The following is a 19,040-nucleotide window of genomic DNA, read 5'->3' as shown; positions in this document are numbered from 1 at the left end:
TCATGCTCATGTCCAAGCCTGCTGACCAAGTCATGCTCATGTCCAAGCCTGCTGACCAAGTCATGCTCAAGTCCAAGCCTGCTGACCAAGTTCCGTTCAAGTCCAAACTTGCTGACCAAGTTCCGTTCACGTCCAAGCCTGCTGACCCACTTGACCAAGTCATGCTCATGTCCAAACCTGCTGACCAAGTGCAGCCCACGCCCGAGTCTACCGACCCGGTCGCCCAAGTTCAGTCCACGCCCGAGTCTGCCGACACGCACAGCCAAGTTCTGCTCACGCCCGAGTCTGCCGACACGCACAGCCAAGTTCTGCTCACGCCCGAGTCTGCCGACACGCACAGCCAAGTTCTGCTCACGCCCGAGTCTGCTGACACGCACAGCCAAGTTCTGTTCACGCCCGAGTCTACCGACACGGCCACCCAAGATCCGCCCAAGCCCAAGGTTCACCTGGTGACCTCAGAGCCTCAGCCTCCCTGCTCGGCTGTGGACGTCGCTCAGCCTCCCTGCTCGGCTGTGGACGTCGCTCAGCCTCCCTGCTCAGCTGAGGTCGTCGCTCAGCCTTCCTGCTCCATGGCGAACATCGTTCCCCCCTCCTGCTTCGAGGAGACCCACGCTCATCTCCCTGGCCTCATGGAGACCCACGCTCGTCTCCCTGGCCTCACGGAGACCCACACTCCTCTCCCTGGCCTCACGGAGACCCACGCTCCTCTCCCTGGCCTTACAGGGGACTTCGCTTCGCTTTCCTGCACTCCTGAGTACAGTGCTCTGATTCCCTGTTCAGCCGAGGACGTCGCTGTGCATTCCTGCTCCGCCGAGGACGTCGCTCAGCCTGTCTGCCCAGCTGTGGTCATCGCTCTGCCTTCATGCTCTGCTGAGGACGTCGCTCAGCCTGCCTGCCCAGCTGTGGTCGTCGCTCTGCCTTCATGCTCCGCCGAGGACTTCGCTCAGCCTGTCTGCCCGGCGGTGGTCGTCGCTCTGTTTCCCTGTTCAGCCGAGGACGTCGCTCTGCTTTCCTGCTCTGCCGAGGATGTCGCTCTGCCTTCATGCTCCACCGAGGACTTCGCTCAGCCTGTCTGCCCGGCTGTGGTTGTCGCTCTGCCTACCTGTTCAGCCGAGGACGTCGCTCTGCTTCCCTGCTCCGCCGAGGACGTCGCTCTTCTTCCCTGCTCCGCCGAGGACGTCGCTCTGCTTCCCTGCTCTGCTGTGTACGTCGCTCTGCTTTTTTGTTTCGCCAAGAACGCCATGCGGTCTGCAGGCTCTGCTTGGGACATTCTGCCCAGGGGGCCGGGGCCACCAATGGAGATGGATGTTTCATGGCACTCCGGGAGGGGTGCCCTTGGGGGGGGGGGGGGGGCGGGGGGGTTCTGTCACGAGTTCCCATTTAAGCAGCGCGCTGTGGAGCATGTGAGCACGCGTGCACGAGCAGGTGCGCGAGCACCTGCTTTTCCCTTGTGGACAATCGTGACATTTCGACACGCGCATTTGTTTATGTTTCTGTTATGTCTCCTCCCCGTTCTGTCATTGGCTATTGTTTCACGTGTGTCTGAATTGCCCTCAGCCGTCAGCTATTACGACGCTGAGTATGTATGTAAAAATACCGCGCGCCTCCCAGCACACAGGGCGGAATATTGAGTTATAGTATCTTAGTTTAGAGTCCTTACGGTAGATAACCATAGTCATAGTTCATGTCATGTTTCATGGTTCATGTTTAGGTTAGTTTAGTTCACGCTGGTTTCTCCGCTACCAGTCACGCACTATAGTTCATGTTTCTTGTTTTGTTTCTCGACCCTGTATTTCCGTGACCGCGACCTTGATTCCTGCCTCGCCCCTTTATGCCTGTTTGCTGATCGCCTGAACTTTGCATGTTACTGGATTACGTTTGTGGATCACGTTTTGGATTTGTCTGCCTGTCTCTCTCTTAAATAAAATCGTTCATACTGCGATTGCATCCTACCTTATCTCTGTTACGTCACGATACGTGACAAAAAGCCTGAATTTTGGCAACTTAAACCCCTGGACTGGACTTTTATTTTGGCTAAGGTGATTTTCCATGACAGTAGCAGTATGTTTGTGAATGGGTGTTCGACTTACATTACATAACCAAGTTATTGGGCTTTTTTCACCTCATCCTGTATTAATGCAGACAAGCATGTTATGTCTTGCAGCATGCAAGACATAATAATTTAATAATTCCAGAGGCTAAGTCATTGACTTGCTTCAGTTTGAGAAGTTGCTTAGAACTAATCATTTGGAACATTTAAGCATTTGTTCTGCTTCTGTTTCTATTGAAAATAATGGTGCAGATAAAATGATGAAATATTTTTTCATAAAAAATGTGTCTTAAAGACCTGATCTACCATCGCTTTTAGTTTTTAATAGTTTTAAGCACTTTTAAAAATATATTTTTGGTAGTTTACCCACTCTTTCATATATGCAAGGTAGTTTATGAAAACTATTCACTAGGCCTATTCTATATTATACACATATAATTATGCTATAAACAAACACTAAAGCATCCTCATAAAACAAAATGCTTAAAAACATACTAAATGAAGGATTTTTAAATGTAAAGATGCTTCCTGTGAGTGTTAGCGTTAGGGGATAGAATGTACAATGGCAAGAAAAAGTATGTGAACCATTTGGAATTAATTGGTTTTCTTCATTAATTGGTCACAAAATTGAATTTCATTTCATCACAAGTATAGACAAACACAATGTGCTTAAGATAACAGCACAAACAAGTATAATCTTTCTTGTCTTTCTTGAACACATCCCATTAAACATTCACAGTGCTGTGGGAAATGTAAGTGAAAAGTTTGCACCCCCCAACTCTTGATGCATCATGTTGTCTTCTTGGACATCAGTGAATATTTTCACTCTTTGTAATAGTTGTGTACGGGTCCATCAATTGTCCCCAGTGTGAAAAGATAGATCTGAAAATCATATAGCCGATGGTGGAAAGGGGTCAAATATGCAGAAGATGCTGGAAAACCAAAGAATGCACAGGACCTGGAGGATTTTTCTGAAGAACCGTGGGCAGTTTAACTGCTCAGGGCAAACAAGGGACTCATGAACAACCATCACAAAACATAAAAACAATTGTGGATCATCCATGTAACAACAACAAGGTAGTCACTTACAAAGTTCACTTACTTTTTCCACAGCACTGTGAATGTTTAATGGGATGTGTTCAATAATGAAAGATTGTAATTGTTTGTGTTGTTAGCTGAAGCACATTGTGTTTGTCCATACTTGTGACTTTGATGAAGATCAGATAACATTTTATTACAAATTAATGCAGGAAACCAACTAATTCCAAAGGGTTCACATACTTTGTCTTGCCACTTTATAGTTTGTACAGTACAGAATATATTATCGAGCAGGGGTGTAGTAGCCATTATTTCAGATGTGGGGGAACAGAATGTCAAGGGTATTCTTTTTTCTGACCTTTATCAAATTGCACTGTATTATTTAAATATTGCGAATTGTGTTTAGTGTACATTGTATTGCATATACATAGCACACAGTATATAATCACACATTACTCTATTCTATTCTATTCTATTCTATTCATCAGTCCAAAGTTCAGAAAAGAAAATGGGGTCACCAACACTGATCTTGCATGCCCCTCAGCAAATACTGCACCCCTGCCCATAGTATACTCCCACCCCCAACACTGATTGACAGGTTTCTGTGCAAGGCATAGGAAATTCAATTGGATTTTCAATTCCATTTGAATTTTGGCAGGCTCCATACACAAAACTGAGGAAGTGAAATAGCAAACAGGGTAATTACTATTGCTATTTCAATATGACAGGGTCATAATGCGTAACACACAGGAAATGCAATAGCAAATGGACTTTGCATTTCCATTTGAAATTTGGCAGACAATGTATGTTCATGTAAATGAAAATGAAAATGTAATACACAATTAGCAATTGCATGTCACAATTTATGCATCCACAAATAGGAAATGCAATTGCAAATACAATTTGCAATTGGTTTTTAATATTGTCCGCAAAATTCTTCCATATAAAATAACATTACTAATACAAATGTAATTGAAATTAAGGAATGGTTTTGAATATATACCCTTCATTTGAATAAAAGTCTCAAAAAATGAAACAACCGCTGATAGAAACCCTAATATTCAGCATCAAGTACATTTATTTTTTTCTTTATTTATTCAACTTGTTACTCACTTGCATCTAACTTAAAACTAGTCATTAAAATGTTTCATTCAAACAGATACAGGAATAAAGCATTATTAGAATCCTTAATCTAAACTCTAGAAGGTGCCGTCAACAGCTGCTCATACTTGTTTTCATCAAAGTATATCGTCTCTTCAGTAAATTCTGTAAGAAGAAAGGATTTTAAGTTATTTTGTCACCGTATTTGAACCTAAAGAGAACCTAGAAGTACAGATCTGCTTCATACTCCTACTTCAAGAAATCAAGGGAAGAGGTTTTTTTTTTTTTATTCTCAGATGAACTAAAAGTATTTATACTGATTCTGATTGGTCAGTAGTTGTTGAGTAATTTTAACTTTTGTCTATTGTAGAAATCAGAATTAAACACTAAAGCTAGCATTGCTAGCATTATTCAACAGAACTGTACATGATACAGGATAGATCCCAGGACTATAAGATTCTAGGGAGAAAAAAAAAGTCACCTTTTTTGGAGATGTCACGAGTGACGATGCCAGTGATGTGCTCGACATGGCATGTGTAAGTGTCACCAGGTGCCCATTCAGAGGCCTGGACTTTCAGATGGCTTTTAATGCTGAATTTCCCATCAGGCCTTTTGGCAGAGCTGTTGGTGCTGTCGTCATGCTGTACGCTCACACTATTTAGGAGCCAGGTGATGTTAATGGCTGAAGGGCTATAATCGTACACCAGACACACCAGTTTATTTTGACCCTGCAGCAGCTCCACAGAGGGAGCATTTTCATTCACAGAGGCTGGATGATGAACCAGGATGAAGTGTGGAAAAAAAAGATAGATTTTAGTGAAAGCAACAGTCAGATATTGCTTATAGTATAAAAGGTTTAAGTATTTGATCATGGGATCATAAATCAGGTTTGGAATCAAAATAATATCAAAATATCCTCTGATTAATTTCTACCAAATATACATGATGCATTGAAGCCATAATATGGCTTTAATAAATAAAGGCGTAAAGGCATAATATAGCAAATAATAAAGGCATAATATAGCAAATATAGTATAATAATTAAATGTAGTACATAACACAGCTGTTGAATTCTTAAATCTGATTGGTCAGAATGTTTTTGTTGTTGTGGTATGTTTGTTTTTTTACTGTATAACAGAGCTACTCTAAGAGTAGATCCGGCTGCAAATAAAATGAAAAGTTTATATTAGTTGTTACTATAGAAAAGATAACATTATGTTAATACTATACTATAAAAATCTTTATTATGAACTTTGTGAAAAATGTGTAACCATTAACATGGTAAAGCTTTCTGCAACTAGCTCTTTATTTAAAAAAAAAAAAAAAAAAAGATCTCGGTGCTTTTATAACAGGATCTAAGGCTTGAAATAATGAAGTTTCATTTTTTAATTAATAAAAATTGCAATCATTGACAAATTACTTGGTGTAAGAAGAGTAAAACACACCGGAACATCAGTAAAGTCATGATCATGTGTAATTCAGATTAAGAAACTTGATATAAATTATAAATAAATTAAACAAGCTGCTCTACCAGAGACAGGATGTGACATGTTACTGACCGTATACGTTGTTAATCGAGTTCCTGATTGGCTTTTCAGATGACTCATGGCTGACCACACAGGAAAAAGTGCCGTCCTCCCTTTTTGATGCTGGTAATATCAGTGCGCTGTGCATGGAATAATCACTCCACGCAGAGCGAATGCCGACTGGACTGTTGATGAACTGAGATGCATCCAGCCGACTGCCATTCAGCTCCCAGTGCACAGAGATATCAGCAGGACGGAAGCCGTCGACCAAGCAGAGAAGATATGTGTTGCGAACTCCTGACAGATCGTTATCACTGGGACTGAGAATTCGGACGGTGGGACTTTTGCGGTCTGAGGCTACAAATAATTTTAAAAAAGAGCTAATATCAACTCAGAATTGCAGTAGTTCTTTCAAACTTATTAATTAGCAATAAATAGTGTATCTTAAATAACAGTTATGCCACTGAATTCTTCATTTTGACTGGTCAGATGTTCAGGTCGCAGGTGTATATTAATGTGCTCGTTCTAAAACGTGATAATTTCTAAAGTAACAGCTAATTCAAAGGGACTTATCTAATAATAAAGAATATAATAAGAAAAATTCTTAATCATTGGTATGGTCAAGGCTTCTCTAAGGAGACATTTATTTCACATTTATGGAAGGAGTCTCCAGTGTCAGTGCTTTGTAACAGTCAGAGGTAAAGCTGCTGCTTTAAGTTGAAGGATGGACATTGTGTTTCACAGCATTTTTGTCTTCTTATCTCCAAAAGGAAGTGAGAATATGACTGTTTATAGCTGTGTTTGACTAACTTGTTTTGCAGGCATTCCACAATATTGCATAGAATTATGCTGTGATATAAGAAGTAAAAACACTGTGAGACATGCTGTTATAGGAAAAAAATCAACTTCAGGGCAGTAACTGCATCACCTCGTCGATTATTATTATCTTGGCTGATGGTGTGTGTGCAAATAATAAATTAATGCAATGTGACATGGACTAAAATCATATTTATGACTATTAATATTCATAAAAATAAAAACTTTATTTATTTATTATTTTTTACAAAAGAATAAATATGGGTCTTAGAGATCAGTGTTTATGTGAGAACTTGCCTCTGGTTTTAGAGATGGTGTGCTCCATTTTCTTGGTGGAGCAGAGATGTGTCACTTCACAGGAAACAGTTGTGTATGCGTTCCACTTTGCAGCTGGAACCTTTAGAACACTTCGGACACTCTCTGTTCCATTGCTGTGGACTCTGAGAGGTTGTGTGGTCACACCCTGAGAGGTGATGTCCTTTCCTATTTTCCAAACAATCGAGAAGTCATTGAGCCTGTGGCCCAATAGCAGACAGGTGACAGAGACATGATCATTTGCTCTCATGTCACTGATGGAGGGAGCCAACAGGTAAACCTGTGCCTTCTGAGCAAAATCTGGAGTCACTGGAGATAAAGAAATAACATTAGTGTAGAGATGTACAGACACATACATACATGTAAGATTTGTATTTTTTGTATAAAGATCATGAACTTTTCTGATATTTAGGCTGTTATTAGAATACCTGCACAAATACTGGTGCTCTTCTCAACAGGTTTCAGAGGATCCTGATCGCTGACTCGGCAGGTAAACGTAACTCTATTATTCCACTGTTGCTGTGGAACTGAAATCTCACTGGACACTTTCAAACGTCCATCTGAATCCACTGTTACTGTACTGAGAGCATTGAGATCATTTACCACAGATTCAGGGAGCCACGTTATCTTTGGGTTAAGTCCAGTTGCAGCGCAAAGAAGTTTTTGTGTCGCCGATGCAGATTTATCCACACTGGAAATAACTAGAAGTTCCACTGAAGGGTCACCTAGAGAGGAGCATGAAATGTAAAGATTTCATTTCTGGCTATGTAGATTTAAACCACCTTATTTTGTGTTGTTATGGCTGATCCAGGTCATCTCTTGACTTGACATTTCATAGCAAAAATGTATTTCCCCTCATGTGAAGGGAATAAAATAACCTTTCCTGTGTCATATTTACAGAAAGCAGGCATTTTACATCACATCACAGTGTCAAAATGTTGCAGCGAGATAGCTCTACAGCTCTAGAATAGAGGTATCAGGATCCCTATATTTTAAACTATAACCAATTGTATTTAAAAGAAATATCATGGACAAATAACAACAACACTAATAACTGCATAAGCGAGGACTTAAAAAAAACATTCCCATGTACATTTCAGGTTGAGACCAGTTACAGTATGAACTCGAGTGATGTGCCAATTGATGAAATTTGAGAGCCAGAATTCACACCCCATGCTGACTGTGCTGGCATTTCTGCCAGTGTTCCTTTTCCCCCACTTCAGTTTTATTTTGACCTGTAAATATTGCCAGTATTCAGATGATCTAGAGATTGAGATCGAAATGTTCCTTACCAAAAAGGTTTTCTATAAAATTGGACGTCCACTGTTTGGAACGGCTTTGCTGAATCTGACAGGTGAACCGTTGTTTTTTGTTTCTGTGTGTTGTGGGAACAGTGAAGCGTACAGTCAGAGTGTCCACTCCTTTGGGCAGATCCACATACTGAGGTTCAAGGACCCTTATTCCATTGGCCTGTAAGATGACCGAGAGCTCACCAGGGGGCAGATCTCTTGCAGCACACTCCAGTACTGCACTGCCTCCCTTCAGTATGTCTGCCAGATTCCACCTGATCACCACTTTAGGAGTTGTCTGCACAGGTTCTGAGGAACATAAGGTAAAGTCTTATGTGTTAAAATGTTTCACTAAAGTGAAATATTTTAAAGTTACTTTTCCAACATGGAACCTAATGTGTGCACACATGGCATTTAGGATCCCCCATGCATCTAAATGCTGTGTCTATAATCACTGTTGAAATAAGTAATATATGTGGGGCAAACTGGAGCAACACATCTATCTATCTATCTATCTATCTCTCTATCTATCTATCTATCTATCTATCTATCTATCTGTCTGTCTATCTATCTATCTACATGCTGTATATAGTAGAAAATATTTGATCATGTGACTGATTTCCACAAATAGCAATAAGTTGTAAACTGTGTTTTTTAAGTTGCCCCTAATGGTATAATTAAAAATTATATACAGAACATACCTAGAATATCAATTGTCTTCTCTACTGTGCCAAAACATAGATGTGCAGCGGTGCATTTTATTGTCTGCCAGTTTTTCCATTCGTCTGTAGAGATAGTCAGGTTGCTAACAGTTCTCCCGTCCAGTGTCTTCAAGGTGGCTCTGTCTGTTTTTTCCCTTCCATCTACAAACCATGACACTCTGGTATTGTGCACAGTTTCAACAACACAGGAAGCTGTTACTTCTGAATCTGTCAATACTGACATGAGAGCAGGTTTCTCCAGACGTATCAGTGGTTTGGATGTTGGTTCAGCTGCAATATGTAAGAGATTGTTCGCTTACAGTTAGACATCATGGAAGATTTTTATTTTGCAGTGTTTTTCTGTGGAACTGACCTTTGCACTTGCTCCATGTTTGACTGAAGATCTTGGAGTTGTGTGTGGCTTTACAGGTGAACTCTGTGCCTTCATTCCATTGCTGTGCATTAATGCTGAGTTGGCTCAGTGCATCAAACGTCCTTTCTCCATTGTTGAGACTTTCAAATATCTTCATGGTTGCTTTCTCTGTGAGCAACGTATTACCCTTGTACCACTCAACACTTATTTTTTTCGGAGAAAAACCATCCAACCAACAAAGCAGATTAACGTCGTCCATTGTACTGGTGCTCATGGTGATGCTGGGCTCAGTCACACGCTGAGCTATAAACAGTAAGATAAAAACAATTCAAGAACATGGCATATATATTTAGTGCTTAATAGAACTTCCTTAAAATTTGAATGTTTTACTTAAAATTTTGAAGTGTATTAAGATACTGGCACAACACTTTGGTAAGGAACACTAAAACTGTTATATTGTTGTACTATAAACATTATATTGATTATGATGATGATGATGATGATGATGATGATGAAGTCCTCAAAGAAATATGAGTACATCTCATATTCCAGAAGGAACTCTGTTTCAAACATTCCTGCCACAAATCAGAGAAGATGGCACTACTATATGTGAAAGCTATATTTAATAATTTTTTTTTCAGAAAAGTGCATTGTGACAATCAGGTCATAAGTTGAACACCTAAGACAAGAGAGAAAATCATACATTGAGCACAACGTGACACTGCCTTATTGGTGAGTGAATATAAGCAAATTTACTGGCCAATTATGTTTGATCCTTTCAATAATCCAACACTGGAATAGAACTAAAAATAAATACTTGCTTATTTTTTGTTCTTGAAAATTTGCAACATCCTTTCTCTTAATTTTCTGTCTCCAAAGCTGCAGCAAAGCCAACAACTTCATCATCAGAGTTAAAAGTTAAACCAGTGTTTATTTCTTCTGCATAACTGATCATAATAAATCTAATCTACAGAGCAAACTAATTTCTTAGATGGTACTAGCCAGGCCTGGTTAAAGAACAACTCGTTAATTTTTTTTGTTTGTTTGTTTGTTTTTGTTTTTTGTTCCAATTTTTCCCCGTTTTTTTTTACTCATTACATATATATGTTGTTTGTGGGAGTTTTCAAAAACAGAACTCAGTGTAACAACTAATGACAAATAACTATGTGATTAGTATGAAGCATAGTATTTATCACAGTTATCACAGTTTGTCTGTTTGATATTGTTCTCCTCTTAGTTTTTTGCATGAATAATTATTAAGAACAACATAATAATAATTCTAGAGCTGAACCAGAACACAAACTAATCTTATGTTAGTGGTTCAGTAGTCTGTGTGTGTGTGTGTGTTACAACACGGCGAAATCGGCGCGGCAGCTCACAAAGTGTAGTGCCGCCCAGGGACGTGGCAGAGGAGGACTACACTTCCCAGTCATACCCGCGCTCGAGTTCGCCAGAGTTCTAATCACGAACACCTGCAAACACCTGAGGTTATATAAGGGCCTCCCTAGCATTAGCCGCTTGCGAAGTATCCGCTCAGCAGCCTCGTCTCTGTTCGTCTTAACTTAAAACTAGTCCAGGTACAGATATGGCATTATTTCACACAATCCATATTTACGATATAGTGTGAGATAGCGATGTATAAACTTAGTGTAATATAATAATATACAGCCACCTCCTTGGGGTAGAAGTCTTTTACAAACAAGCCATGGTCACTGAGCTCTCTGATAGCTCTCTGATAGCATGAACAAGTAAACCTTGGGGCAGTCTTTTTCGCCTATGAACTTGAAACCACAGTAAAGTTCAAAACCTGCTCAGTTTCCTACTCTTGCATTGTTTCTGTCTGTTGGGGATCATTGCAACATTGGCTCCTCGTAGGTCTCAAGCTGGAGCTGTGAGGCCGCCAAGTTGATCTCAGACGGGGGCCCAGAGGTTGCCATGTTAACCTCGGGCTGGAGCTCCACAGCTGAGACCTCCCGGTAGGTCTCAAGCTGGAGCTCTGAGGTTGCGGTTACCCCGCCAAAAAAAGTTCTAGGCCAGCCTTTGGTTCTGGACTGGGCAGCGTGGTGTGATACCCCTGCAGTGGGAGGCCCCAGGAGTTCGAGTAGTTCTGCTGGCTGCATGGCGTTGTGTAATTCTCATGCAGTGGGAAGCCCCAGGAATTCGGGTAGCTGTGCTGGCTGTATAGCGGTGCATAATTCCCCTGCAGTGGTAAGCCCCAGGTGTTCGGGTAGCTCTGTTGGCTGCATGCCGTTGTGTAACTCCCCGGTGGCGGGGACGGGGGAACATGTGTGGGCTGAGACGTAGCACATGGCCCGGCTAGCTGCAGCGGCTTTAGAAGGCGTTGGAGCTTAGCAATTTCCTCGTTGAGCAGTTTGCTCTGTTCCCAGAACGAGCGACGCCACGCCTCAAACTCAGCTGCTTCGGTGGCGTTCATGGTGACCTGCTGCTTCTGCATGATGGGTGCAATATTCTGTTACGAAACAGGAGGTTGCAGATGCAGCTCAAAGTCTTTATTCAAATACTTCAAGCAATAAACAAGGAAACACGGTCTAGGCAAATCTGGCTTTAAACATGAACACTGGATACGAGGCAGGAAACAGAACAGGACTCTTTAACAAGACTGCTTAGCATGTGTAGCGTATTCAGATACTAACGTAACCTTCTACGAATAATACTGCGCGAAGTGCACAGCAACACGAGGGGTTTAAATAATCAACATACTCAAACTAAAATACAGACACCTGGAGTAAATTAAGACACACCCTCAAACATGAACCAATGCTTACAAGAAAAGAATCAAAACAAGCAACGGCGCGTGTCCTGACTTTAATCCAATATAAATGCTGTGGAAGGACCTCAAGCAAGCAGTTCATGTGACCAAATATAATATTTTTGTATTTTCTATCATTTGTTTAATTGGGTTCTCTTCATCTAGGTTTAGGACTTTTGTGAAAATTTGATGTTTTAGGTCATATTTATGCAGAAATTTATAAACTGTTCATCATTCTAAGGTGTAAGAATACCATCAACCTAAAACCAAGTTAAAGGAAGTTTTAATTAAATTAAGCTAAATTGACTGCCTAGTCAAGTTAGTTATTCAGTTATTCTGACATTTCTTTCAAATTTGTAGGTAAAAGTCGCAAAAAAGAATGAAGAAAGAAGTAGATTAATACAATACATACCATAACTTCTGCTGGAATTCACACTTAACTGGAGAAGATGAGCCCGTCTATTCACTGGTGCTGATTTACTACTTATGGCAGTGGAAGCACCTTTATCCTAGCTTAAAATAGTGACCTATTAAATAGTGACCTAAAATAGTGACATGCTTTCATGAGTCCACTTAAATGTGTGTGATTTAGGTGAAAATTGTGTAGCTAAGCAGATGTAGCTGTTCCATTGTCTATTTCTGTTTGGGTTGGAGTTGTTAGAAGCAGAGATGCAGGGAGCTCGGTCTCAACTGCAAAACAAATACACAGATCCGGATGCAGCAGCAATAGGCACAGCAGTTATTGCAGTTTAGAAATAGATTGTGTTGCCACAGTATATGAAGGCCACAAAAGTGCAAATTTTTAATACCACATAATATCTAAATTTATATCTGAGTGCTGTAAAATTCTTAATTAATGTTGTTAAATTATCTATATTTTGTATTAATGCGCTCAATATGTTATTGTTTCTATAGTAACAATTAATGCAGGTACTTGTATAGTTGATGCTCCACATAATTAAAGCCTAATAATAAACACATTTTAAAAGTGTTATATATCAAACAAAATCTTATAATTTTGAAATTGTAAAACTTGTAAAGTCAAAATTGTAAAGTTGACATTTATTTAACATTTATGGAAGAAGTCTCTAATTAGCTAATTGTGATTGTAAATTAGTATATTCACATTACACCAACTTGTTGATTATTTTCCTACAACAGCACCCATCTTTCTGTTCTGTACATATTAAGCTAATTACGGGTAAGCAAATGATGTAGGAAAATCTCTTTGCAGAGCATTGGTTATCTGGAACTAAAGCTGAGAAACACTTAAATTATAGTTTACTAGTCTGTAAAATCTAATTTATCACTTCTAATCGTTGATGCCACAGCAAACTTTTGAATATATTTTGGTAACATACTGTAGCAACAAGCATACGAGAAGTCCTAAGCCACAGGTAGGGAAAAAAGGAACAGGCTTTGTTTAGCTTTGGCAGAGAAAGAGCTCACATGAAGTACACTAGTTACACTGAAAAACTCAAAAACAGATTTTTATTATTTGATATGTTATTAACCATGTAAAAACATTTCATTGGTATAAAAAAAACAATATTGTTGTTTGTTTAATAATTATATAAACAACTGTAAGAGTTGCCCCCCTGCCAGTACTGTTACATCATTTCCCCATTACTTTACTGGTGTGTACTGAATGAACAATTACACGGTCAAGGTCCCCATTTTTTTGCACTGTTATGTAAATAGAGTTGGTTTGTATAATATGCGGGGGGAAAATGGATGTGTATCACAAGCATAACAGCCCTGCCAGCTGCTGATGTGATATGTTTTAAGATAACACTGTCAAGAAAATGCAAATACAACTCACTTCTCCTGGATGGATACATTTATTAGCTTTATTTAATAATATATTATGCAGTAGCATATTATCTTCATCAAAAATGAAGACAATGAGTAATTTAAGTGGTTTTATTTTACATTTGACTGCATTATTTTCAAATTCGAAATCTGTTGGACACCAGACTGACTGGAAAGACTTTGTTATATTATCGGTACTTTAAAAAAAAAACTTTGTCTTTTGCTATTATTTTATTAGTCTTGAATAATTGCTTGAGGACTTTAAACAATGTTTCATAATAAGTTATTAATGGCTTGATGCCATTGTTTTGATGTAATATTTATATAAGCATTTAACTTTTGAAATAAAAGTGCTAACAACAACATTACCATGTTCTGTTACAAGTAAATAGACTGTGTCAAAGTGATATGACATAAAACTTTTAAAATACTATGTAGATGTAGGCCTCTATGCCCATATCGTATACCATATATAACCCAGCAAACATGCGACGTCTGCTAGACGTGTAGATCATGTCTATTTCACATCACTCGGTCCAGGACAATCTGTATGTGTGCATGACATGTAAATCAGGTTCAGGTCTTGCACATCCACAGACATCCAAAAAAAAAGTCCTAGCCAGGCGTTCAAATATTGAACTGCATATCTACGTCCAAGAGGGGTTGTAGTCAGATACTGAACCAGATACAGATATACAGATAGGAGCCTTGATCAACCGACACAAAATAGACATGATCTACACGTCTGGCACTTTCATGCCAATCAAGCCCATTTAAATCGAATTGGAAAAAATGTATATCCAATGACAGCAAAAGTGCGAACTCATCGAGCTAGTTGAACACACCTAAGGTAAGATCAACTAAGTTAATATTATGTTCCTGAATTTGCTTTACTTCATTAATTCCATATCTAAGCTGTATCCTTTTTTTCCTACATATTGGATGCCACCTTTGGTACATTGCTGGATTTTGCTTGTAATTCCTCATTTCTAAGTCACTTTGGATAAAGTGTCTGCTAAATGAATAAATGTAAATGTAAATGGTATATGCAAAAAGGTAGGCAACATTATTAAAGTTGCATGTTATCAATTCTTTTTAATTTATACTCTTTTGTCACAAAGCAGATAACAAAGTCCGAGCAGCATGTCACAGCTAGGTTACTGTACAGCTGATAAGGCAAAAGCTGGGAAAGTGGGATGTACCTTGGTATTTTTTCCTACAAATATGTGGACTTGGTGTATGACTGCAGGTTTCCGTTGCACATTAACTTTTTTTGTCTTTTTCCACTCTTGCAGCTGCAGTAATGAAATGGTGGCAAATATGCAACTGAGGAAATGATCAAACAAAATGCTTCAGAGCATCTTAAGCAGTGAGGAAGGGACTCAGAAACACACGTTATGAAATTTAAAGAACCTTTTTTTCTATAAAAACTGTGATGCAGTCATAGCGCATGTGCTAGGTGGATTGTTGTTTATTTGTTTGTTAATTGTTATCCACCGCAGCCTGAGTTAAGTTTCTTTTGTTTTCAATATTTTTGGACCCACACACACTGTCTGTAGAGTTGCTTTGCAACTACAAATGGTAATTACGTTGAAATAAAAGTGAGTTTTAATTGAATGCATCCTGATACTGTTTATTTGGTCCAGAGAAGTACAAATGTCGAAAATGAGTCTGTGGTTGATGTAATAAGACATCCACAATGACTACATTTGAACTTAATTGTAACCTTGTACAGAGGTCCTGTGGATGTCAACATTGGACGTTCAGATGATGTCATAAAAAGATTTAAGAAAAACTTTGATTCTAGCTCCTACCTTGGTGGACTTCATTTCAACGTGCAACAAAGATGTTCAGAAGACGTCCTTTGGACTTATCTTTGCTGAGTGGGAATATGGGTGGAGGTCGATGGGGCCCATATCAATATTTTTTTTCAGGGGGCCAGAACTCTAGCTATTGCCCTGCACATAAAAGGTACAGACAAGGGTACAAAAAACTGTACCCTTGAGGGTACCACCCCACTGACAAGGAAAGTTTAGTAAAGTGTTTGTATGGGGCAGGTGTAGGTTACCTGATAAAGTGGCCAGTGATTGAATATTTGGAAATGACACACAAAAGGGTGTTTTCAAAAGGGTGTTTCTCGCCTACCTGGCTTTTGCAAGGACGCGTCTTTAGATCCTAGGCCATTTTTGACTTCGCATGTGAACTTCTTGTTCCCGTTCCAGTCAGAAGCCTTGACGCGCACATGGCTCACCGAGGTGTACCCTCCGGTCGCTTGCACCGCCGGGTATTGCACGACGTCAGTCAGCGCGCTCCCGGTCGCATCCTTCCATATGAAGCTCAGTCCGTCGGCGGAGGCCAAATCGCGCGTGATGCAGCCAAGAGTGATTAAACCGTCTGAGGCCGAGCCGCACTGCCACACGGGAAACAGGGATTTCGGGGCGCTTTGCACTGCTGCACATAGTTACGGAGCACAAACCAACATTTAATCTGCGCCTTAAGCCAAAAATGCAATTGATTTTTTGCAATCAACATTGTTTTTCTCTACTACCCATTTATTCTTTCTAATCAGATAACATAAATACATTGTTATTGTACCTCACCATTATTTTTCTCACCGTTTAAATACGAAATGCATACTACATTAAATTATTAATAATCTACAATCCATTAATACAAATTATTACTTATTATTCATTCAGAAGCAATAATCATCCATACATTCAAACAAACAAACCCATCCATTCAGAAACGCATACTGTAATACATACACACATAGGACGCATAAACGATATAATTATAAACTCGTTCTCACCTCTCGCGCAAACATCGAACGCAGTTTTACAACTGAATGAAGTTTCGTTGCATTTCAGACGATTGATGTTGTGGAAGGAAAAACGGGTGCGAGCACTAAACCCGTCCTTTTCTTACGCTTTCATCCGTTCTCCTAAACTACAAATTGTTCCGAATTTTCAAATATGAGAAAATTCAACAAAAGTAATAATTAACTAAACCTGATTGTTTTTATATAGCCTATATATATTTATTGGCCTATATAAACACATTTGTAAAACCCCGATATTATAATAAATAGCCTACAATTCAGTCTCGAAAAAATAGATTCGACCAGTATTTAAATACGTATATAATAATAATAATAATAATAATAATAATAATAATAATGATAATAATAATAATAATAATAAATTGATTGATTTCTATGCAATACATATATATATATATATATATATATATATATATATATATATATATATATATATACACACACACACACACACACACACAGAGAGAGAGAGAGAGAGAGAGAGAGAGAGAGAGAGAGAGAGAGAAATCCAGCCAATTTATTATTATTATTATTATTATTATTATTATATTTTGTTGGTTTGTTTGTTTGTTTTTCCTACTATAGGCTACTAAGTGAGCAGAATACGAGCTCATCACTACATTATATTGAATCTAACGGTACTTTTTAATTTGAATTCTAGATCATTTAAAGAACTTGAACTAACCAAACTGACCCTGAAAACCCAAAACCTTGAATTTAACAGGTTTTTTTTACGTTTCAAGGAAACTTGAAGTGCTATTTCCCATTATTTTCTACAAAAGAGTAGTACAGGCTGTAACCTCAGAGCGCAATAATTACCACCAGTCTAGAGTCACTTAAATCTTTTGGGGTTTTTCTTCTTTGCGATTTAAAAAAAAAAAAAAGTTGATTGTTATTTTAACGACACGAATAAGAGTGAGTCTTACCAGAAGTAACGGTGACCGTGGTTCCCTTTCCCCAGTAGTCAAAACCGTAGTCACAGTGACACAAATCCACTCTGACATCGTTCAAAAAGACCTGTCTGTCTGATCTATCGATATATTACTGACAATGTCTCCACAAAAATAATATCCCAAAAGTTGGATGTTCGCGTTTCTCAGCGTTAAAGAACCACCAGGTGCCATTTTCATTAAGTTTTAAAACATAAAAGCATATTTTTGATCAGTGCTGAGTTTCTTTCTTGTTTATACGAACAAGCCGTTAAAAAACATAGACATGCATTTTTGTCAGCAGTCAGATGTGTTTTTCTCTTTTAAATGAAGTGCGGCATTCACATGCTCTCGCAGAACCCCAGCTTTCTTTTAACATTTTCTAAACATTTTAGTTGCAGAATATAAAACATTACATCAGGCTTAAGTTGGTATTTTTTCTTCTATTATTGTTTTGTGTTGGAGGAGGCTAATCTAATCATTTCTTACCTGAAGTCACAGTCAGCGTGGTTCCCTTTCCCCAGGAATCAAAAGCTTGGCCACGCGAGTCTCGTGCACAGTAATAAACAGCCGTGTCTTCAGCTTTCAGACTCTTCACTTCTAGGTACAGCATGTTTTTATTGGTGTCTTTAGTGATGGAGAACTGGCCCTGCAGACACTGAGCAAATGTTGTGCTAGTGCCAGTGTCAATGTATCCGATCCACTCCAGTCCTCTTCCTGGTTTCTGACGGATCCAGTGCATGTAGTAGCCCATTGAGAATCCGGAGACAGTACAGGACAGAGTGCTGACTCTCCAGGTCTCTTCACCACAGAAGCAGAGGAGGTCAGGGACTGTCCATAAGAATCTAGCAGATAAAGATTAAAGAAAATTAATTAATAAAGAAATAATTATAATTATCTGAAATAACCAAGGAGAAAATGTTGGAGGTTTTTAACAATAAACGTGATATCAGAAACTTACATGAAATTAACACCAATACAATACAATATCGTAAAATCATCCTTCAGCAATTTCTGTTCCACAGAGTAGTTATCACAGAGTAAATGAATAACCATCACAGCCAAAAACATTCTTTATATACTCCACTCTATTTAAATAGGGCATGTAGTGTCCTTGAACATTCAGACATGACACAGGCGGAGATGCAGGAGGATCAAGTTCAGGGCCAACATTCTGTGAAGCCTGGACGTAAACATAAACTGCAGTACTTATGACTTTTGTATTTGATTTCTTGTCACTCCATTTTATGGATTTGTCCATAAGTGTTTGCTCTTGAGCAGATTCTATGTAGTCTGTTTTGTAGCAGGTATTTTCCCCTAGTGCTTTATTCAATAAATTAATATCTAAATTGGTTTAAAACCTTCTGCTTTATATTTCATTACAATTGTGCTCTGTGCCATCAGACAAACTGAATGATTGATGTTCTGATTGGTCACAAGGTATTGATTAATTTTCTATAACAGCAGCGCTGGCAGTA

The 19,040-nt window shown here is 39.0% G+C and overlaps 1 protein-coding gene across 1 annotated transcript in view; it reads right to left on the bottom strand.

Moving 5' to 3' along the window:
- LOC128623409 (uncharacterized) overlaps window positions 1-18,578 on the bottom strand; it is an 89,389-nt gene extending 70,811 nt beyond the window's left edge. The window contains 4 exon segments of the mRNA XM_053650460.1: window positions 15,937-16,242; window positions 18,052-18,345; window positions 18,348-18,407; window positions 18,524-18,578. Of these exon segments, the coding sequence (XP_053506435.1) occupies window positions 15,937-16,242; window positions 18,052-18,345; window positions 18,348-18,407; window positions 18,524-18,563 (700 nt within the window). The 5' untranslated portion in view covers window positions 18,564-18,578.
- Between the last annotated feature and the right edge of the window lie 462 nt (window positions 18,579-19,040).

The sequence above is a fragment of the Ictalurus furcatus genome, chromosome 2 (genome assembly GCF_023375685.1).
Source record: "Ictalurus furcatus strain D&B chromosome 2, Billie_1.0, whole genome shotgun sequence".
Classification (NCBI taxonomy): Eukaryota; Metazoa; Chordata; class Actinopteri; order Siluriformes; family Ictaluridae; genus Ictalurus; species Ictalurus furcatus.
The sequence above is the reverse complement of the archived record's forward strand: the minus strand, read 5'-3'. Positions and strand labels throughout refer to the sequence as shown.